The following is a 17,180-nucleotide window of genomic DNA, read 5'->3' as shown; positions in this document are numbered from 1 at the left end:
GAGTTTTGAAAATAACATATGCAAAATGCTTGGCCTATAGCAAGCACTCAAGGAAAAATGGTGGTTTGTCTTTAGTGATTATTATATTTTTTACCTTTGGTAATTTGTATAGGGGTATGGCTTTTTTTCAAGCCTAAAAATGTTATTCCTAGGTCCTCAATTTATTTATAATAGTATAGACTGCATGTGTTGATAGACATCACTTTCAATATGCTGTGAAAGATAACATGCCTGTTTAGTAAATATCTGAAAAAAAAAATTACAAAATTATAAATTACATAATCCATTAAAATTTATATCTACTACACTTTTTAAAGTGCTCAGAAAAAGTAAGCTGTTCATACTTACAACTTTCCAGTTGCATTATACATGTTTGCACGTCCATTGGAAAATTCTTGAGATCCATTGGACAAGAAAGTGTTAATGTCAATCTGAAAGAGTTCAAAGTAATTATTTTTAAAAGTAATTTATGATATCATACTATTATTCTGCTGCTGAGGGTACAACTGGGAAACAATCTTTGGTGAATGACTAACAAGTATCCAAATAAAATTGTTCCAGCTTGGGTATGTTATTTACTATAGAATAGCTAGCTGTACCTTTATATATAAATCTGTCTTTCAGGGAGGAGAAAAGCTGTATATTTAAACATCCAATCACATTTATTTATTTTGATCATTCATTTATTCCTTTACAGAATGCTATAGATGTCTACTAAAGATCTATATTTCCAGAAAAGACCCTCAAAAAGATATTTGAGTGGTTTCTATAAAATTAATACCAAAATGCCGAAAGGCATAGTTCCCAAGATCACCTGTATAGTATATTTGAGGAGGCAAGTATATCCGGGGAATTGGAAGAACAGGGTGCCGAGAAGCAATCCTATGTGACAACTTTCAGTTGGTCATCTTTGTAACATTGAAGAAGTGGTCCATAAACATGCAGCAGTAATATCAGAGGAAAAAAAAATCTCTGAATCTAGAAGACTTGAAAGTTCTAGGTGTTAAGAGTCTTTTGCCGTAGGACTAGGGGGTTTCACCAGGTCTTACAAGGGTCAAGAAATTGTCCTCTAGAATATGTGTGACATAATCCTATGCTCACCAAAACAAACTTTGAATTTGGCTTCGCACAAAGTGAGACGACTGGATGGCACAGACCAGCATTCTGCCCACATTTCCCTTCCAGAAAGTATTTGCATGTTGGTATTCCAGATAATTCATCACTCACAAATATATATATATATATATATATATATATATATATTATCAGAAAAGTATATTACATTTACAAAACTATATATATACAAAAAAGTGTTACATTACAAAAGTATATATATATATATATATATATTATCGGAAAAGTATATTTCAAAGGTAATCTTTTCTTTTCTATTTTTTTTAGTGCTTACTTATTTTTGAGAGAGAGAGAGAGAAACAGAGCACAGGCAGAGGAGGGGCAGAGAGAGGGAGACACAGAATCTGAAGCAGGCTCCAGGCTCTGAGCTGTCAGCACAGAGCCCGATGCGGGGCTCGAACCCACAAACTGTGAGATCATGACCTGAGCCAAAGTTGGATGCTTATCTGACTAAGCCACCCGGGCGCTCCAATGACAAAAATAATTTTAAAGGATTACCAATATTTGTAGTTCTTGGACCAGAGGAATAAAACAAACCCAAGTTTATTCAAATACAGTTCTTACCTGAGAACTCTCTAGCCAGCCCCTTTCTTTAAAGTATTCCCATTGAAATTCAGCATGTCAGTGAGCATTTCAGGTGGATTTGTTTGCCTAAACTTTGTGACAGTAGGTAGATTATTTCACCTCACTATATTTCAGAGTTCTTTGGTCCAAAATGAATGTAGCAATAGAACTTGCTCTGGAGAAACCTTGTGAACATATATGACTTAATACATGTAAAGTGCTTAGACAAGTATCGTGACACATAGTAAGCACTCAATAGATATCAGTTATTAAGGATTACTAGTATATTCTACTGCTCCAGACTGCTCCATCTACCCTTCCCCAGAATTATATATGATGGGCGAAAAGATGGCTGAATGAAATCACGCATAAAGCCTATTTAAGCTTTAACAAGAAATAATCAGCGGCCCTACTAAATGTAACCATGTTCTCCAAACTGGCATTTTCATGTAGACTCTGGACGTAAAGTTATAATAATGCATGTTCTACAGTGAATACTCTTGGTGAGGTCCAATTAACATAATTTGAGAGATATAAATGGACAGACATGTGAAGCTGTTGAATTTTTTAGAGCCCCAGGAGGATCACTTGACGATCCCTTCAAGTCAGAGTCCCTAGCACACTAAAATAATTCATACCGTCCACTCTTCAAAAGCTGTTTTCTCCTGGCTCAGCTAGGTTAAGCGATCCTGGAAGTAGGATCCTGTAGATCTACAAAGTTCTCTCTTCAAAAGGCGATTGTAAAATCAGGTGGACACAATGTTCTCTGTCTTGCGATGGGGCTTATTAGAAGTGTATGCACAAGTATATTTTGAACACATGCACATTAATTTTCCAAACTTCCAAGGCTCTCTGGACGGCCAGTTTCAAATGTTGGCTTGGAGGATTAATTCTGTGACCTTTTGTATGAGAGTGAATAGCATTCTTAGAATCTTTTCCAAGCTCTCACCATGCGTGTGATGTCAAATTCATATCCTGGCTATTTTTTTTGGCATAAAATGAGAAACATTACATAATTCTTTTAAAAAGAAGGGCTTGAAAGGAATTACTTGGCAAAGAAAAACACACTTTGTAGAACTTCTGTCATAAATCATATCCTGAAAAACATCTGTTTATTGACATTCCTTTGTTGAAAGTACTGTACAATGATGTCTTTAACAACATATGGATTAAAAAAATACATGTCAATTTGGTGGGTGTGATTCTGAATTTCTTCATTAAAACATGACATATAAATCAAAGATACGTTCTGACCACATCAAAAGAAAACTAAATCAAAAGGCAATTAATCACATTCTACTGTTTTGGAAATGAATATCTTCTTGTGTAAGAGAGGACACTAGGTTCTGTTTCTGAGACACGCCACATAAACAGGATATGGTGTTTTTTATTTTCTCTTAAAAAGTCTTGGCTTAGTGAAGTAGTAATGTTAAAAAAGATGACTATAATCTATGACAAACAGCAGACCTGATTAAAACTGAGGTATTGTCCATTTTTGAATAAGCATTGCCTAGGTGTCTATCTCAAACATTAAGTAAGTATATATAAAAACAATAACACATCTCTTCTGACTCCATTTTTGGCTCTTTATGAAACTGATAAGTATTTTTAAAAATTTTTAATGTTTATTTATTTAATTTTATTTAAAATTTTTTAAAATATTTCTTTATTTTTGAGAGAGAGACAAAGCATGAGCAGGGGAGGAGCAGAGAGGGAGGGAGACACAGAATCCAAAGCAGCCTCCAGGCTCCAAGCTGTCAGCACAGAACCTGATGCGGGGCTCTAATGCATGAACCGCAAGATCATAACCTGAGTCGAAGTCAGACACTTAACCGACTGAGCCACCCAGGTGCCCCATACTGGTAAGTATTTTTATTAGTTCCTAATATTTCTAATTTACTTTTATAAGAACACCTCTTGATTAATTATCGGTTTTGCGGGGCGCCTGGGTGGCTCAGTCGGTTAAGCGTCGGACTTCAGCTCAGGTCACGATCTCACGGTCCGTGAGTTCGAGCCCCGCGTCGGGCTCTGGGCTGATGGCTCAGAGCCTGGAGCCTGCTTCCGATTCTGTGTCTCCCTCTCTCTCTGCCCCTCCCCCGTTCATGTTCTGTCTCTCTCTGTCTCAAAAATAAATAAACGTTAAAAAAAATAAAAAAAAAAATTATCGGTTTTGCAATATTGTCTATAATATCATAATAGGTAATATATCTATTGTACTCACTATGTAGTAGACACTATTTTATTTTATTTTATTTATTTTATTTTATTTTATTTTATCTTGTTTTGTTTTGTTTTGTTTTATTTTTGGGGGGGTATGATTTTTATTAATTGGTTTTCTTTTAACATATCTTTTTTTTTTTTTTTTAGTTTCTCTGTTACTCTTTTTTTAATATAATCTATTGTCAAGTTAGCCAATATACAGTGTATACTGTGTTCTTGCTTATGGGGGTAGATTCCCGTGATTCATCGCTTACATACTACACCCAGTGCTCATCACAGCAAGTGCCCTCCTCAATAGCCATCACTCCTTTTCCCCTCTCCCCTGCCCCCACATTAACCCTCAATTTGTTCTCTGTATTTAAGAGTCCTTCTGGATTTGCCTCCCTTTTTGTTCGAAACTACCTTTCCCTCCTCCCTTCCCCCCATGGTCTTCTGTTAAGTTTCTCAAGTTCCACATATGAGTGAAAACATACGGTCTCTGTCTTTCTCTGACTGACTTATTTCACTTAGCATAATACCCTCTAGTTCCATCCATGGTGTTGCAAATGTCAGGATTTCATTCTTTCTCATTGCCAAGTGGTATTCCATTGCATCTATAAACCAGATCTTCTTTATCCATTCATCAGTTGATGGACATTTGGGATCTTTCCATGATTTGGCTATTGTTGAAAGCGCTGCTGTAAACATTGGAGTACATGTGACCCTATGAATCAGCACTCCTGTAGCCCTTGGATAAATTCCTAGTAGTGCTATTGCTGGGTTGTAGGGTAGTTCTGTTTTTAATTTTTTGAGGAATCTCCACACTGTTTTCCAAAGTGGCTGCACCAGTTTGCATTCCCACCAACAGTGCAAGAGGGTTCCTGTTTCTCCACATCCTCACCAACATGTGTTGTTTCCTGAGTTGTTAATTTTAGCCACTATGACCAGTGTGAGGTGGTATCTCAATGTGGTTTTGATTTGTATTTCCCTGATGATGAGTGATGTCAAGCATCTTTTCATGGGTCTGTTGACTGTCTGGATGTTGGAAAAGTGTCTATTCGTGTCTACTGCTCATTTCTTCACTGGATTACTTGTTTTTCAGGTGTTGAGTTTAGTAAGTTTTTTATAGATTTTGGATACTAACCCTTTATTTGATATGTCATTTGCAAATATCTTCTTCCATTCCATTGGTTGCCTTTTAGTTTTGTTGATTGTTTCCTTTGCAGTGAAGAAGCATTTTATCTTGATGAGGTCCTAATAGTTCATTTTTACTTTTGTTCCCTTACCTTCGCAGACATGTGGAGTAAGAGGTTGCTGTGGCTGAGGTCAAGAGATTGTTGTCTGTTTTCTCCTCTAGGGTTTTGATGGTTTTCTGTCTCACATTTAGGTCTTTTATTCATTTTGAGTTTATTTTTGTGTATGGTGTAAGAAAGCGGTCCAGTTTCATTCTTGTGTATGTTGCTGTCCGATTTTAAATACTTTACATTATTTCTCAACTCACTTATTCCTTACTACAAGTTTATAAGACAGATAAACTGTATTATCCTTATTTTAGAGATGAGGAAACTAACAGGTCAGCTCACCTGACATTACAAGGAAGAAATTAGTAGAGCTGAATTTACAACTCTGGGAGTCCAGCTCTAAGTACCTCTTAGAACTTTAACCTCTAAGTACACTGCCTTTCAAAGGCATTGAAACATTTTTCATGAAAATGAGTTCTCTAATTAATATGACTTTACAAATTTTATGTTTATATAATGCAAGAAATGATATATTTCAGTCAGTATTAATTATTACATTTAAAGTAAAAGATAACAGGGACACCTGGGTGGCTCAGTTAGTTGTGTCCAACTTTGATTCAGGTCATGATCTCACAGTTCGTGGGTTGGAGCCCTGCGTCAGGTTCTATGCTGACAGCTCAGAGCCTGGAGCCTGCTTCAGATTCTGTGTCTCCCTCTCTCTCTGCCCCTCCCCTGCTTGTGTGCTCTCTCTCTTTCTCTCTCTCAAAAATAAATAAATAAACACTAAAAAAAATAAAGTAGAAGATACATAAATAATTCTTTCAAAAAATCAGAGAAATGTAATTAAACTTAGAAAATATAAGGAATTCCCCCATTAATTTTATATATTTACTTGAGTGTTTTGGTATTTTCTTATGATTCTATAAAGGTCAAAAAACTTTCTGGAGAAATTGGATTGTTGGAGCACTAGAAGGGAGATTCTAACTAGTGTTCTAATCTGGAATTTGTTGTCATTTGATTTTAGAGATGATTATAAAGCTTATCTATCCGCCACCAGTGAAATCTCAGTATTATTGATGGTTACTTAAGGAAGCTGATGTAAGCTAAGGACCTCTTCACAGAAATATGCATAATCACACACAAGCAAAATTCTTCTTACAACGGCTATTTTATGGTATTGTAAATTGATTACCCTTGAATAAACAACATCTTTAAAAAGCATCTGTTGATAAGTTTGTCTTTTCTAGTAAAAATTAATGTTCAAAAAATACATATTGTATAAGTAAACCTTAATTCCTTTCACAACCGAATTTCAAAGAAAGAGTGATTATATTTAGTTTATTTTTTTTATTTTTTTTTAACATTTATTTATTTTTGAGAGACAGAGAGAGACAGAGCAGGAGCAAGGGAGGGGCAGAGAGAGAGGGAGACACAGAATCCGAAACAGGCTCCAGGCTCTGAGCAGCCATCAGCACAGAGTCCAATGTGGGGCTTGAACTCACGAACCATGAGATCATGACCTGAGCCAAAGTCAGATGCTTAACCGACTGAGCCACCCAGGAGCCCCCAATTATATTTACTTTAAATGAAAGTTGAAGTTGTGTTAGGATCTTTGGCAAGTCACTGTGCATAGCATTATTGATATAAAATTTCTTCCCATTATTTGATTTTTTTTAATTTTTATTTTTATTTTATTTTTTTTTCAGTATATGAAATTTATTATCAAAATGGTTTCCATCCATTATTTGATTTTAATGAAAATAATGCTCCTGTAATATAAGCAGTAAGGTTGAGTGAGTACCTATTAGTATGTATTAGTAAAGTAAGCAGTAGATAACATTAAACTGCCTCTGATGTGCTTCCATTATTTTGTGAGGATTTTGCCATCCTCACTTTACAATTGACAAGATGGAGACTTAGATTAATAACTTGCAAGTGTGCATACAGTGTTGATTTACAGATTCTGGAAAATACCAGAACTTGCACGTTTTGGGGGAGGGTATTTTTTTGAGGAAGATAAAAATAACTTCACTGTCTATTGTATGCCTAGAACTCTGCTGGGTGCTTTACATACATTATTTCAGGCTCAATGTAATCAGTATTTTCACTATCATGCATATATGGAAAATGAGCCTTTCACAACCAGAGACTTGCCCTACATCACAGCTGGTAAATCAGAGAGCCGGGACCTGGCTTGGGAGAGATAGTCCTCCTTGGACGTCTTGCTGGGTATGTGCCAAGACTGCAGGCCCTGACTATTCTTTTACCTGAGCCATTTCTCAGTGTTGTCTATACAGCTGCTAATTTTGAGAGATGAGACCATGTTGTTACTTTAGACAAAGAGAAGGCTTGCTTCCAGCTTGCTCTAAAGCCAGTGGATCCCCCAAACTCAGGGTGCCACAGCCGTGTCATGGACACAGAGTGTGTGTGATACCCATCAGTGCCTGGCTCATCACCCCAGTGAAATTTGGAGGGCAACGGAGCAGTTAGGCAAATTCGCTGATGCTTGTGTTACTTGCTTACAGTGAGTAATACATTCGTTTGTCTCTGACTCAGAGTCTTGCGTCTTCTGTCAGCATCCATAAAATAAGTGAAAGGCTAATTTTATAAGTAGAGTAAAACCAAATCCCAACTTTGACAATCTAAGAAAGGGTCATGTTTCTGGCCCCAAAGGCCTCACTTGAAAAGTACTTCATTTAAAAATTATCAATATAATTCATGGATATCATTTAAAAAGTTCGAAGAGTATAGAAAGCATAAAAAAAACAGTTATATTTTTGTCCCACCCATCTTACCCCTGGTTCAGTTCTAGCTTCTCAGAAGCAGCCTTTCTTTAGATACTCTACTAAGATTTATAGTCATATATCCAAATTGCTATTATACTATGCTTGGTTTTTTAAGTTTGTAAAATTATCCATTTCCTATAAGGAAAAAAATTCTTTTATACCACACTCCATGCACTTAACTCTCCCATAATACTCAAAATTTAGTTACATAAATATTTATGGTTAAATTAATATTCAGTGCTTACGTGCTATGAACATGTAATTAGGTTCATGGTTACGCGTGGTAGTTTGCTCTAACTCTTGAGTAGCATGTTGTTTTCCTTAGTACTAATAATCGTCTCATCTTAATAGTCAACAAATTCCCTATCAGAGCTACAAATTCAACACACTTCCTATCAGAGCAACGAAGTCCCTCTCAATGGTTAATATAGCAGCTAATCTATCAATTCCTTTTTTTCGTGGGAACCTCTATTTTCTTCCATTCTTTCATTCTAATCAGATAGTAATCCTCTGTATCGATGTTCTGATTTTCATATTCTTTCTTTTCTACTTCTGTATATCTTGATATAACTTCTTAGGAGATTTCTTCACTTCATCTTCCAAATGCTCTACTGGTTCTTTTCACCAAAGTGAAAAACTCTGGTTTACTATTTTCCTGTTATGCTCTGAATGACTCCTTTTATTCCTGTCCTAGAAGGATCTTACTTCATGCATGCAATTGTCTAATCTATCTAGAGATGATTTTTTTTAACGGTCTCTTCTGCTCTCTTCATTTTCTCTTGAGTCAATCCTTTTTCTTTAACTTTCTCCTCTTTTCTCTTTATTTTTCTCTGTATGTTTCTTCTAGCCTCTGCTTCTTTTTTTTTTAATTTTAGATTATTGTTAATATTATAGAATGGTCTCCTTTGTCTGTTTTTATTTAAGAATGAGGCAATAAAAACTATTTGGAACTCAGTTAGTAGTGGATGGTTCATTGAGTAATGGTCTTAACTGTAGGATAAAACATGGCTGCACAGATTTTTCCTTTGTGGTTCTCCAATTGTCAGCATCTATAGATCTTTTTCCAGAGGTGTATTCTTCTGACTACTACTACTCAATGAAAGACGTTTAGAACGGGCTTTCAGCATTTTAGGGAGAACAAGAGTTTCACCATACAGTGTGCAAGCCTCATGTAATCTCTATTTTTTTTAGTACAATGACGCATGATAGATGCCACCCATGCCTGAAGTCCCTAGTCCTGAAGCTCTTGGCACAACCTCTCCAAGATTTTTTTGCTGTCCTGCTTTCTGCCCATTTCAAAAGGCAAAAAGGCAATTTCTACTCTGAAGGACAAGTGCAAGAAGCTCAGTTGGTTAAGTGTCTGACTTTGGCTCAGGTCATGATCTCACTGTACGTCAGTTCAAACCCTGCATTGGGCTCTGTGCTGACAGCTCAGAGCCTGGAGCCTGCTTCAGATCTTGTGTCTCCCTCTCTCTCTGCCCCTCCCCTGCTCATACTCTGTCTCTGTCTTTCTCTCAAAATAAATAAACATTAAAATAATTTTCTGAAAAAAAAATCTCAGTCTTCTTTCTACAAAGTTTAAATCAATTGTTGTCCTTTTATTTCTTTTCTAGCTCTTACTTTCTGAAGTCCGAGCTGCCTTACATTTCTGAAAGTGTGAGGATATTATTTTCTTCCTTTTGGGCTCCCCCTGTTAGCTTAGGTTTCAGCTCTGTTAAGTCAGTTTTCACAAGTGCATTCATTTTGAAGCTTCCTAAAATATGTCATCATCGCTCATCTGTCACTGTCTTCTTTCCTGTTACTTTCATCCTCCTGTGTGTTAATGCCATTTTTACTCCTTATTCAGTTTATTTTTTGTTTTAGTAGGAAGTACAGATAAATGGATCTGTTCATTTATGGATAAATTCAATAAGCCAGGTCTGCCAGAACATTCTTTAAACAAGCAGGGAAGCCAAATCTGTCATGAAACATCGCAGATGTTTCATTTGTAAATTGAGTGACAAATAGCACAACTCTTGTTAATAAAGAAACTGTTAGCCATTTGAAGATTTTAAAGTCCTGTGAAATTTCTAAAAACAACTCATAAAAAGTGAAGTTAGTCTGTTTATGTGAGCCAGAGTATAACAAACAAAAACTAGGAGCCTGATAGACATCATCTGTTTCATCTGAACTCATACTGAAAGACAAAAGATGCAACTCAGAATCATTTCCTAACTTTCCCCAAAATATTACAAGAATGTAAGCAATCTAGGGGTGCCTGGGTGGCTCGGTCAGTTAAGCATTTGATTTCGGCTCAGGTCATGATCTCATGGTTCATGGGTTTGAGCCCCACATCAGGCTGTGTGCTGACAGCTCAGAGCCTGGAGCCTGCTTCAGATTCTGTGTCTCCCTCTCTCTCTGCCCCTCCCCTGCTCGTGCTCTGTCTCTCAAAAATAAATAAACATTAAAAAAGTTTTAAAAATTTAAAAAATGAATGAAAGAAATCTGTAATGAATTGTCCATATCCAACAAGACTTGATATAAACAATGAAATGTCCATATATAAACTAAATAAAGAAAATAATTATGGAAGTTTTAAGATAATCATTTATTTTAGAATATTTTTCAGGTGTGACACAAATCACCACATATATCCTTTCAAGTTGTTATTTATTGAATTTACACTTATTTGATATTTAATAGACAAAGTTGAATGAGCTCCAAAGTTCAGTAGTCAAGAAATTTTAATATTAGTGTTTAAGTTTTGGTAATAATTATTGTTATGCTTTGGTATTCGTTTTTAAAAGCAACATAGTTTTCTTAGAAATGCATAATAAATAAAATGTAAATAAGATCTTTTCTAAAGGATGAACAGGGAAGCCCAAGGATATTAAAACAAAAATACAAATACCTGAAAGATAATTTATGGAAAATGAATCCCAAACGAGCAAATCCAAATATTCCTTCACTTATAAATATTTAAAGGAAGTATACATTCATAAAAATATAATCACAATGTATGAATCATCTACCACTCAATTTACCTTTAAACTACCCACCAATTTGGCTGATATTAAGAGGCTGTTAAAAATATAGATTTTTCAAGAATTATACAGTTCCTAGATCTGGAACTTGGGTCTATTATTGGTGATTAGACACATTTGGGAAATGGTATAATAGAGGAACTCAAGCAGAACAATGGTAGCCCTTACTCAAAACTCTCAAAACATTCATAAAAAGAAAAAAAAAAGAACGAAACAATAACACTGCATTTCACTGAAATCAAGTATTTTAAATCTATGACTCACCTTATTGAGTAAAGAACATTTCCATTCTTGAAAATTCTTAACAATTTATTGTCTGTAGTAACTTCATGAAAGTTGGCACCTTTTTCATTGGCAAAGAACAAATCAGGTTTCCAAATGGAGTCCAACATGGAAGGGTCTAGGTCTAAAGAATCATCAGGGTATTCACTATATGCAAGGCGAGGATCGTTCCACTTCTGACGAAGGAAGATATTGACTCTGTAATCCTATGGCAGAAGAAGGAAAGGGGAAAAAAAAACCTGCTTTAAAAACTTTAGAATCTTATGTGCTATTCTTTGGATGCCTCTGAATTTTAGCAAAAGCCACTGACCTCCTTGTGAGCGTTCATACCTCACAATCCTCACTCATTACCACTGACAAGAGTTGTTTAAGTTACAAGGCTTTGCCCATGTTTTAGTGATCTAGATGTCTCTAAAGAAAAGGCCACAGAGGAGTACACTTTTATCATGCCTGTATTTTGCCATTCCATTCAAATTTAACTTGGTTTGTCAGAATAAAATGTTAGGTTGCTATTAGACACTTGAAGTAAAATATTTTCAGCATCACATTTATTTTCTAGAACCATTTCTTTTCGTAAATATCCAATAGCATCCAGAATGCATTTAGTGAAATTTTCTCGAAAGCTGTCTTCTAAAAATGACTATATATACTTCTTTACAATGAAGACACATTTCCTCATGTTTAATATAGCAGTGAGTTCCATGAAACAGGTGATTTGGGAAAAATAAAAGGTGATTTTGAAATAAGAAGAGAATAATAGAGGAATATTATTGCCAGTAATCCTTTAAGAAGATTTGGCTGAAGAGTTTTCCCAATTAGACTACTCATAGTTAAGTTTTAAAAGGGGAAGAGTCAGGGGCACCTGGGTGGTTCAGCGTCCCACTTTGGCTCAGGTCATGATCTCATGGCTCCTCAGTTTGAGCCCTGTGTTGGGCTCTGTACTGACAGCTCAGAGCCTGGAGCCTGCTTCAGATTTGTGTCTCCCTCTCTCTCTGTCCCTCCTTGGCTCATACTCTGTCTCTCTCTCTCTCTCTCTCTCTCTCTCTCAAAAATAAACATTAACAAAAAAGGTGGGGGGGAAGAGTCAATGACTTCAATCAAATTCTTGCTCACAATTTCTGGACTAATGTATAGAATGACAAAGATTGATAGCCAGTATATGGATATAAGCACCACCTATGACTTTTGAAATGAGCACATAAATTTTAGATTTTTGAAATGAGCAAATAAATTAAACATGTAGATTTCATTATAAGCAGGAGTAAAGTGAACATTTTAGGAAGGTTTTATTTCCATGGAATATAGCCAAGGCTGGAGATATTCAGAGAAACTGAACACCAGTTTTCATCTATTTTTTTTATTCTTTGAATACCAAATTACCAGGTATCAGAATATGTAACCAAGCAATCACAAAGAATGTTTCCATAAAATCAGGTCTGGTAGATTGCTTTCTCTCGCAGGGAGGTGAAACTCAGAGTAGTGAATGTTATAAATCTATATGTTCCCCGGGCACCTGGGTGGCTCAGTTGGTCAGGTGACCAACTTCGGCTCAGGTCATGATCTTGGAGTTTGTGCTGACATCTCAGAGCCTGGAGCATGCTTCGGATTCTGTGTCTCCCTCTCTCTCTGCCCTTCCTCTGCCCCTGCTCTGTCTCTCTGTGTCTCAAAAATAAATAAGACATTAAAAAATTTTTTTAAATAAATCTATATGTTCCCTTGATCATTATTTGCACACCGAGACCCTTATCTTCTAACTGCAACTGAGGTTACATACCAGATAATATTCTTTTCTGCTTGCTAGGTACCCCATGTATCTTCCAAAGTGACAATGGAACAGAGTTCACTTTGGCTTTTTACCACAAAGTTCACGATAATGTGGAAATCTCACCAGCCACAGGATCTGCAGAACCTGTAAATGGGGATACGTGAACAAGCTTCTACCAGCCAAAGACAGGTCACCCTCTTTTCGCCTAGAATTCAGAATGCCGAGGAGCAGAGCTCCATGGTTGGTGGCCAGTTCTTGCATCGCTTTGCTGCTCTGAAGTCTGTGCTTCAGCCCTGACTACCACCAAAGGAATAATTTCCCTCTGTCTTAACCATAGGAGAAGATGAAAGCAACCCCAGTTATAATGATGCCTGCCAGGAAAAATAACTGACAACTAAAGAATTTCCTTGGGACTGATTCTTACAATTATATGCATAATTGAGAATACGCTGCAAATGTTCCTCACTGTGAGGCTAAAATAAAAGTACTTTTTTTTTAACGTTTTATTTATTTTTGAGACAGAGAGAGACAGAGCATGAACGGGGGAGGGTCAGAGAGAGGGAGACACAGAATCGGAAACAGGCTCCAGGCTCTGAGCTGTCAGCACAGAGCCCGACGCGGGGCTGGAACTCACGGACCGGGAGATCATGACCTGAGCCGAAGTCGGCCGCTCAACCGACTGAGCCACCCAGGCGCCCCTAAAAGTACTTTTTAACCACAGTGTATACAGTAAGGTTTGGTTGACTCTCCTTATCCTATGCTATTGGTTTCGTGATAAGCTTTATAGACACAATCTCAGATCTTCCCGAAACACTTTTTGCTCTGAGTTTAAAAAAGACATCAAGTATCCTTCAGTTTCTGTTTCTAAATCACACAGGGCAGAAACCACCTGCCACCTGTCACCAAGGCCAAATGTTATCTTATATCCATTGTGCTCTTTCTGTGAATAACCAGAAATATCTTTGTTTACTAACATATTTAAGTCTTTGTTTAGGACCAGGGTCTAATGAAAAACTAAAAAATGGCCATCTCTTGATGACCTAGAAACTAAGCTTTTAACAGTTCTCACAGTCTGAGTTTTGACCTGCCTGCAAATGAACATTGTGCTGGGAAGCTTCCCCATTAAACAACCAAATTCAGCATTTTGAAAATAAATGTTTAAAGCTGATTCCTCATAGCCAATGTATCCCATTTACACAAGTCAACCATTTATATTATCCGTGAGTCTTGATCACTTGTGAAAATGTGCAAAGGGTAAAAAATGACATAGTCAAATAATGCCACCTAAGAGAAGTCCTCGTAACTCAATTTGAAATAACTTGCCTATACTAAAAGAGCAAAAATAAAGAAATAAAGACACAGTTTTGCAAAATAGAGATAATGGATGTGTATCCAGCACATGCAGAAAAATTTAAAATAGACCCACTAAAGCCAGCTTCAAAGTGTGTGATAATTCTTTGGCTATACATAAAAGAAAGACTGTTTTATTAATGGGAAGTTCCTCTGTTCACCTGTGCTATACTTCTATAATGGTGAAAATGTAGAAAGGTTATACGCAAGTAAAAAAAAAAAAAGGACAACGATAAAAATGAGATAATATATATTGAGAATGAAATAAATATTTGTATCTCACATTTCTAAAATCTAGATATGCACTGAATTCATTCATAAGTCATATAAGGCAACTGAATTGACTTTTATATGGAATCATCAAATTTTAGGACAAAGACATTTAATGATTCTTTTCCCTACAAACCCCTTTTGCAGTAAACCCTCCAGAAGCTAATTTTATTTTTTCATCATTTTTTCATGCTACATAATAAATGAGTGATTTGTAAATATATGCTATACTATAGTAATTTATTATTAATATTTTACAGTAACAGTGATGAAATACAGCCATTATTTCATAAATTAGAAGAAACACTAATTTTGACCTTTCAGAAGTCAAAATTTATTATTACTATTATTAGAATAGAATGATACACATTAATAACATTAATTTTGTAAGAAAATATCTTGTTGACAAAGTTATATACCATGTTTCGTTTTGAAAGTAAGTATCCATTCAAATGTACTTAACTTTCATGTGTATGTCACATAGTAAATAACAGGCCCAATATTTAAAACTCTTACACTATAAGACACAAAAAAATAATAATTCAATTAGGCAAATATTGTAACGTTTTATATACTAGACCCAGAAGTAAATCTTCTTGGGATCAAATCTCAGCTCTCCCAGTGAACAGCTTTCTAATCTTCCTATGTCTTGTTTTTTCTTCCATAAAATAGGGATGGTTACAACAGTACTTCCCCTGAGAGGGGTGCTTTGAACACTGGATCGATCCACACAAGTATTAGGACCACACTCATTAAATATTAGCTTTTAGATCCTCAAAATTAGAATTCATATTAAATAGGAATTTGGTTGTATTTTCGGTTTATAAATTAGTTTTTGAAATAATAGGCATTTGGGACAGATAATTGTAATGTTGAACCTAGTGACTAGTATCTTAAGGAAAATTTTCAAACTCTTATGATAAGCTTATCATCAACTTTTTGTATTAACTTTCGCATTTCAACATTTATGTATATTTGTATTTCCTGTCTGTATTCAATTGCCCCTCCTCCCCCTGCCTCTATAATTTGTTTGTGTTATAAAGCCCCTTTCCATATAATGTCAAATATAGCTGCTTACATTTCACTCTGTGCCTGATGTTATACTAAGTGCTTCATGGATTATTCCTACTGTCCTCATCACAAATCTATGAGGTAGGTGTTATTATTTGCCTAGTTTTACAGATGTGGACTGTGGGACAAAGATAAGCTAACTAACTTCAACATGGTTACTGAGCTAACAGGTGGAGTAACTGTAATCCAGGCCCATACATTCTGGTTTCAGAGCTTTGAAGAATACGTTGCCCGCATGATTTAGTGCCAGTCATGACTGCCTTGTATGCAAACCAAATGTTTTGTAAATTAATGCAAAGATTCTGGGTTTCTGTGGTTTGTGTTTGCTTGTTTTGTAATAAATTTTGGGGGTTACAGACCAACATACTCACTGACAGGAAATCACAAGTCCTATACCTAAATGTTATCCAATTAAATCTAATAGGTGCCAGGTTGTCATTGCTCCACAATAGGTACCCTGGGGAAAGACCAAATTTAGTAAAAACCACAGCCCAATGTATCACCGAAAATGACACAGAACACAATACTCATCTTTGGCTGCATAAGGGAGTATAGGATTGCTAGAAACTAACTAAAATGACCAGTTGGAAAAAAAAATAGAGAAAAATAATCATCTAATGTTAATACAAGTTGTCAACTGCTTCTCTTCCCTCTGGTCTATGATTCAGTTAAGTTTTAAGTTCCCTAGTGTTTGCAGGTCATTTCCAGTCCAGCAGCCTTCCCCCACTTTCTCCTTTTCTCCCCTGCCTTCGTACTTATTTCTGCCCTCTACTCTCCTTTTTAATCTGTTTCTCTGTCTCTGTGTCTGTCTCCCTCTCTCCTCCTCCCTCCTCCCCACCTCACGCATGTATGTACACACGCATTGCCTCCGTAGGAGTAGCCACCACATTTCTATACTGGTGATGTGTGCAAGTGGGTTTCAGCTGTGTTGTTACAGAATAAAGGAAACCGATCTTAACGATGCTATCACTGTTGACATCTTGATGTGTTTGTTTCCTTTCTTTTCTTTATCCTACACATTTTCACATAGTTGAAATTATATTGCACATGTGTTTTTGCATCTTTCATTTTCACTTAATGAATTTTTCGCGTTTTCTAATCATTCTTAATTGTCATTCCAATAGCTATACAGTGCATTTTTTTTTCAGTGTTTATTCAAATTCCAGTTGGTTAACATGCACTACAATATTAGTTTTGGGTATAGAATCTAATGATTCAACACTTTATACAGCACCCAGTGCTCATCACAAGTGCATTCCTTAATCCCCATCACCTATTTAACCCCTCTCCCCACCCACTTCCTCTCTGGGAACCATCAGTTTGTTCTCTATAGTTAATTGGTTTGCCTCTCTCTTTTCTCCCCCTTTGCTCGTTTGTTTGGTTGATGCATTTTTTCTTATACAAATAATTTTTCATGTGATGGATTAGGGTCTAGCTCATATGGAATCATACAATTTGCAAACACCTTAAAGGTGTTGATTTACTTACTATAACT

General features: G+C 36.1%; 1 protein-coding gene across 2 annotated transcripts in view; it reads right to left on the bottom strand.

The window, feature by feature from the left end:
* The window catches only part of GLRA3 (glycine receptor alpha 3), a 206,832-nt gene that overhangs the window by 78,595 nt on the left and 111,057 nt on the right, over window positions 1–17,180 (bottom strand). For both annotated transcript variants that reach the window (XM_019440962.2, XM_019440963.2), the window contains exons 4-5: window positions 11,212–11,435; window positions 349–431 (exon numbers count right to left, since the gene is read on the bottom strand). In XM_019440962.2, coding sequence (XP_019296507.1) covers window positions 349–431; window positions 11,212–11,435 — 307 coding nt within the window. The remainder of the gene's footprint in view (window positions 1–348; window positions 432–11,211; window positions 11,436–17,180) is intronic.

This window comes from Panthera pardus, unplaced genomic scaffold (genome assembly GCF_024362965.1).
Source record: "Panthera pardus isolate Hobbes unplaced genomic scaffold, ASM2436296v1 HiC_scaffold_13, whole genome shotgun sequence".
In the NCBI taxonomy this organism is placed as follows: Eukaryota; Metazoa; Chordata; class Mammalia; order Carnivora; family Felidae; genus Panthera; species Panthera pardus.
The sequence above is the reverse complement of the archived record's forward strand: the minus strand, read 5'-3'. Positions and strand labels throughout refer to the sequence as shown.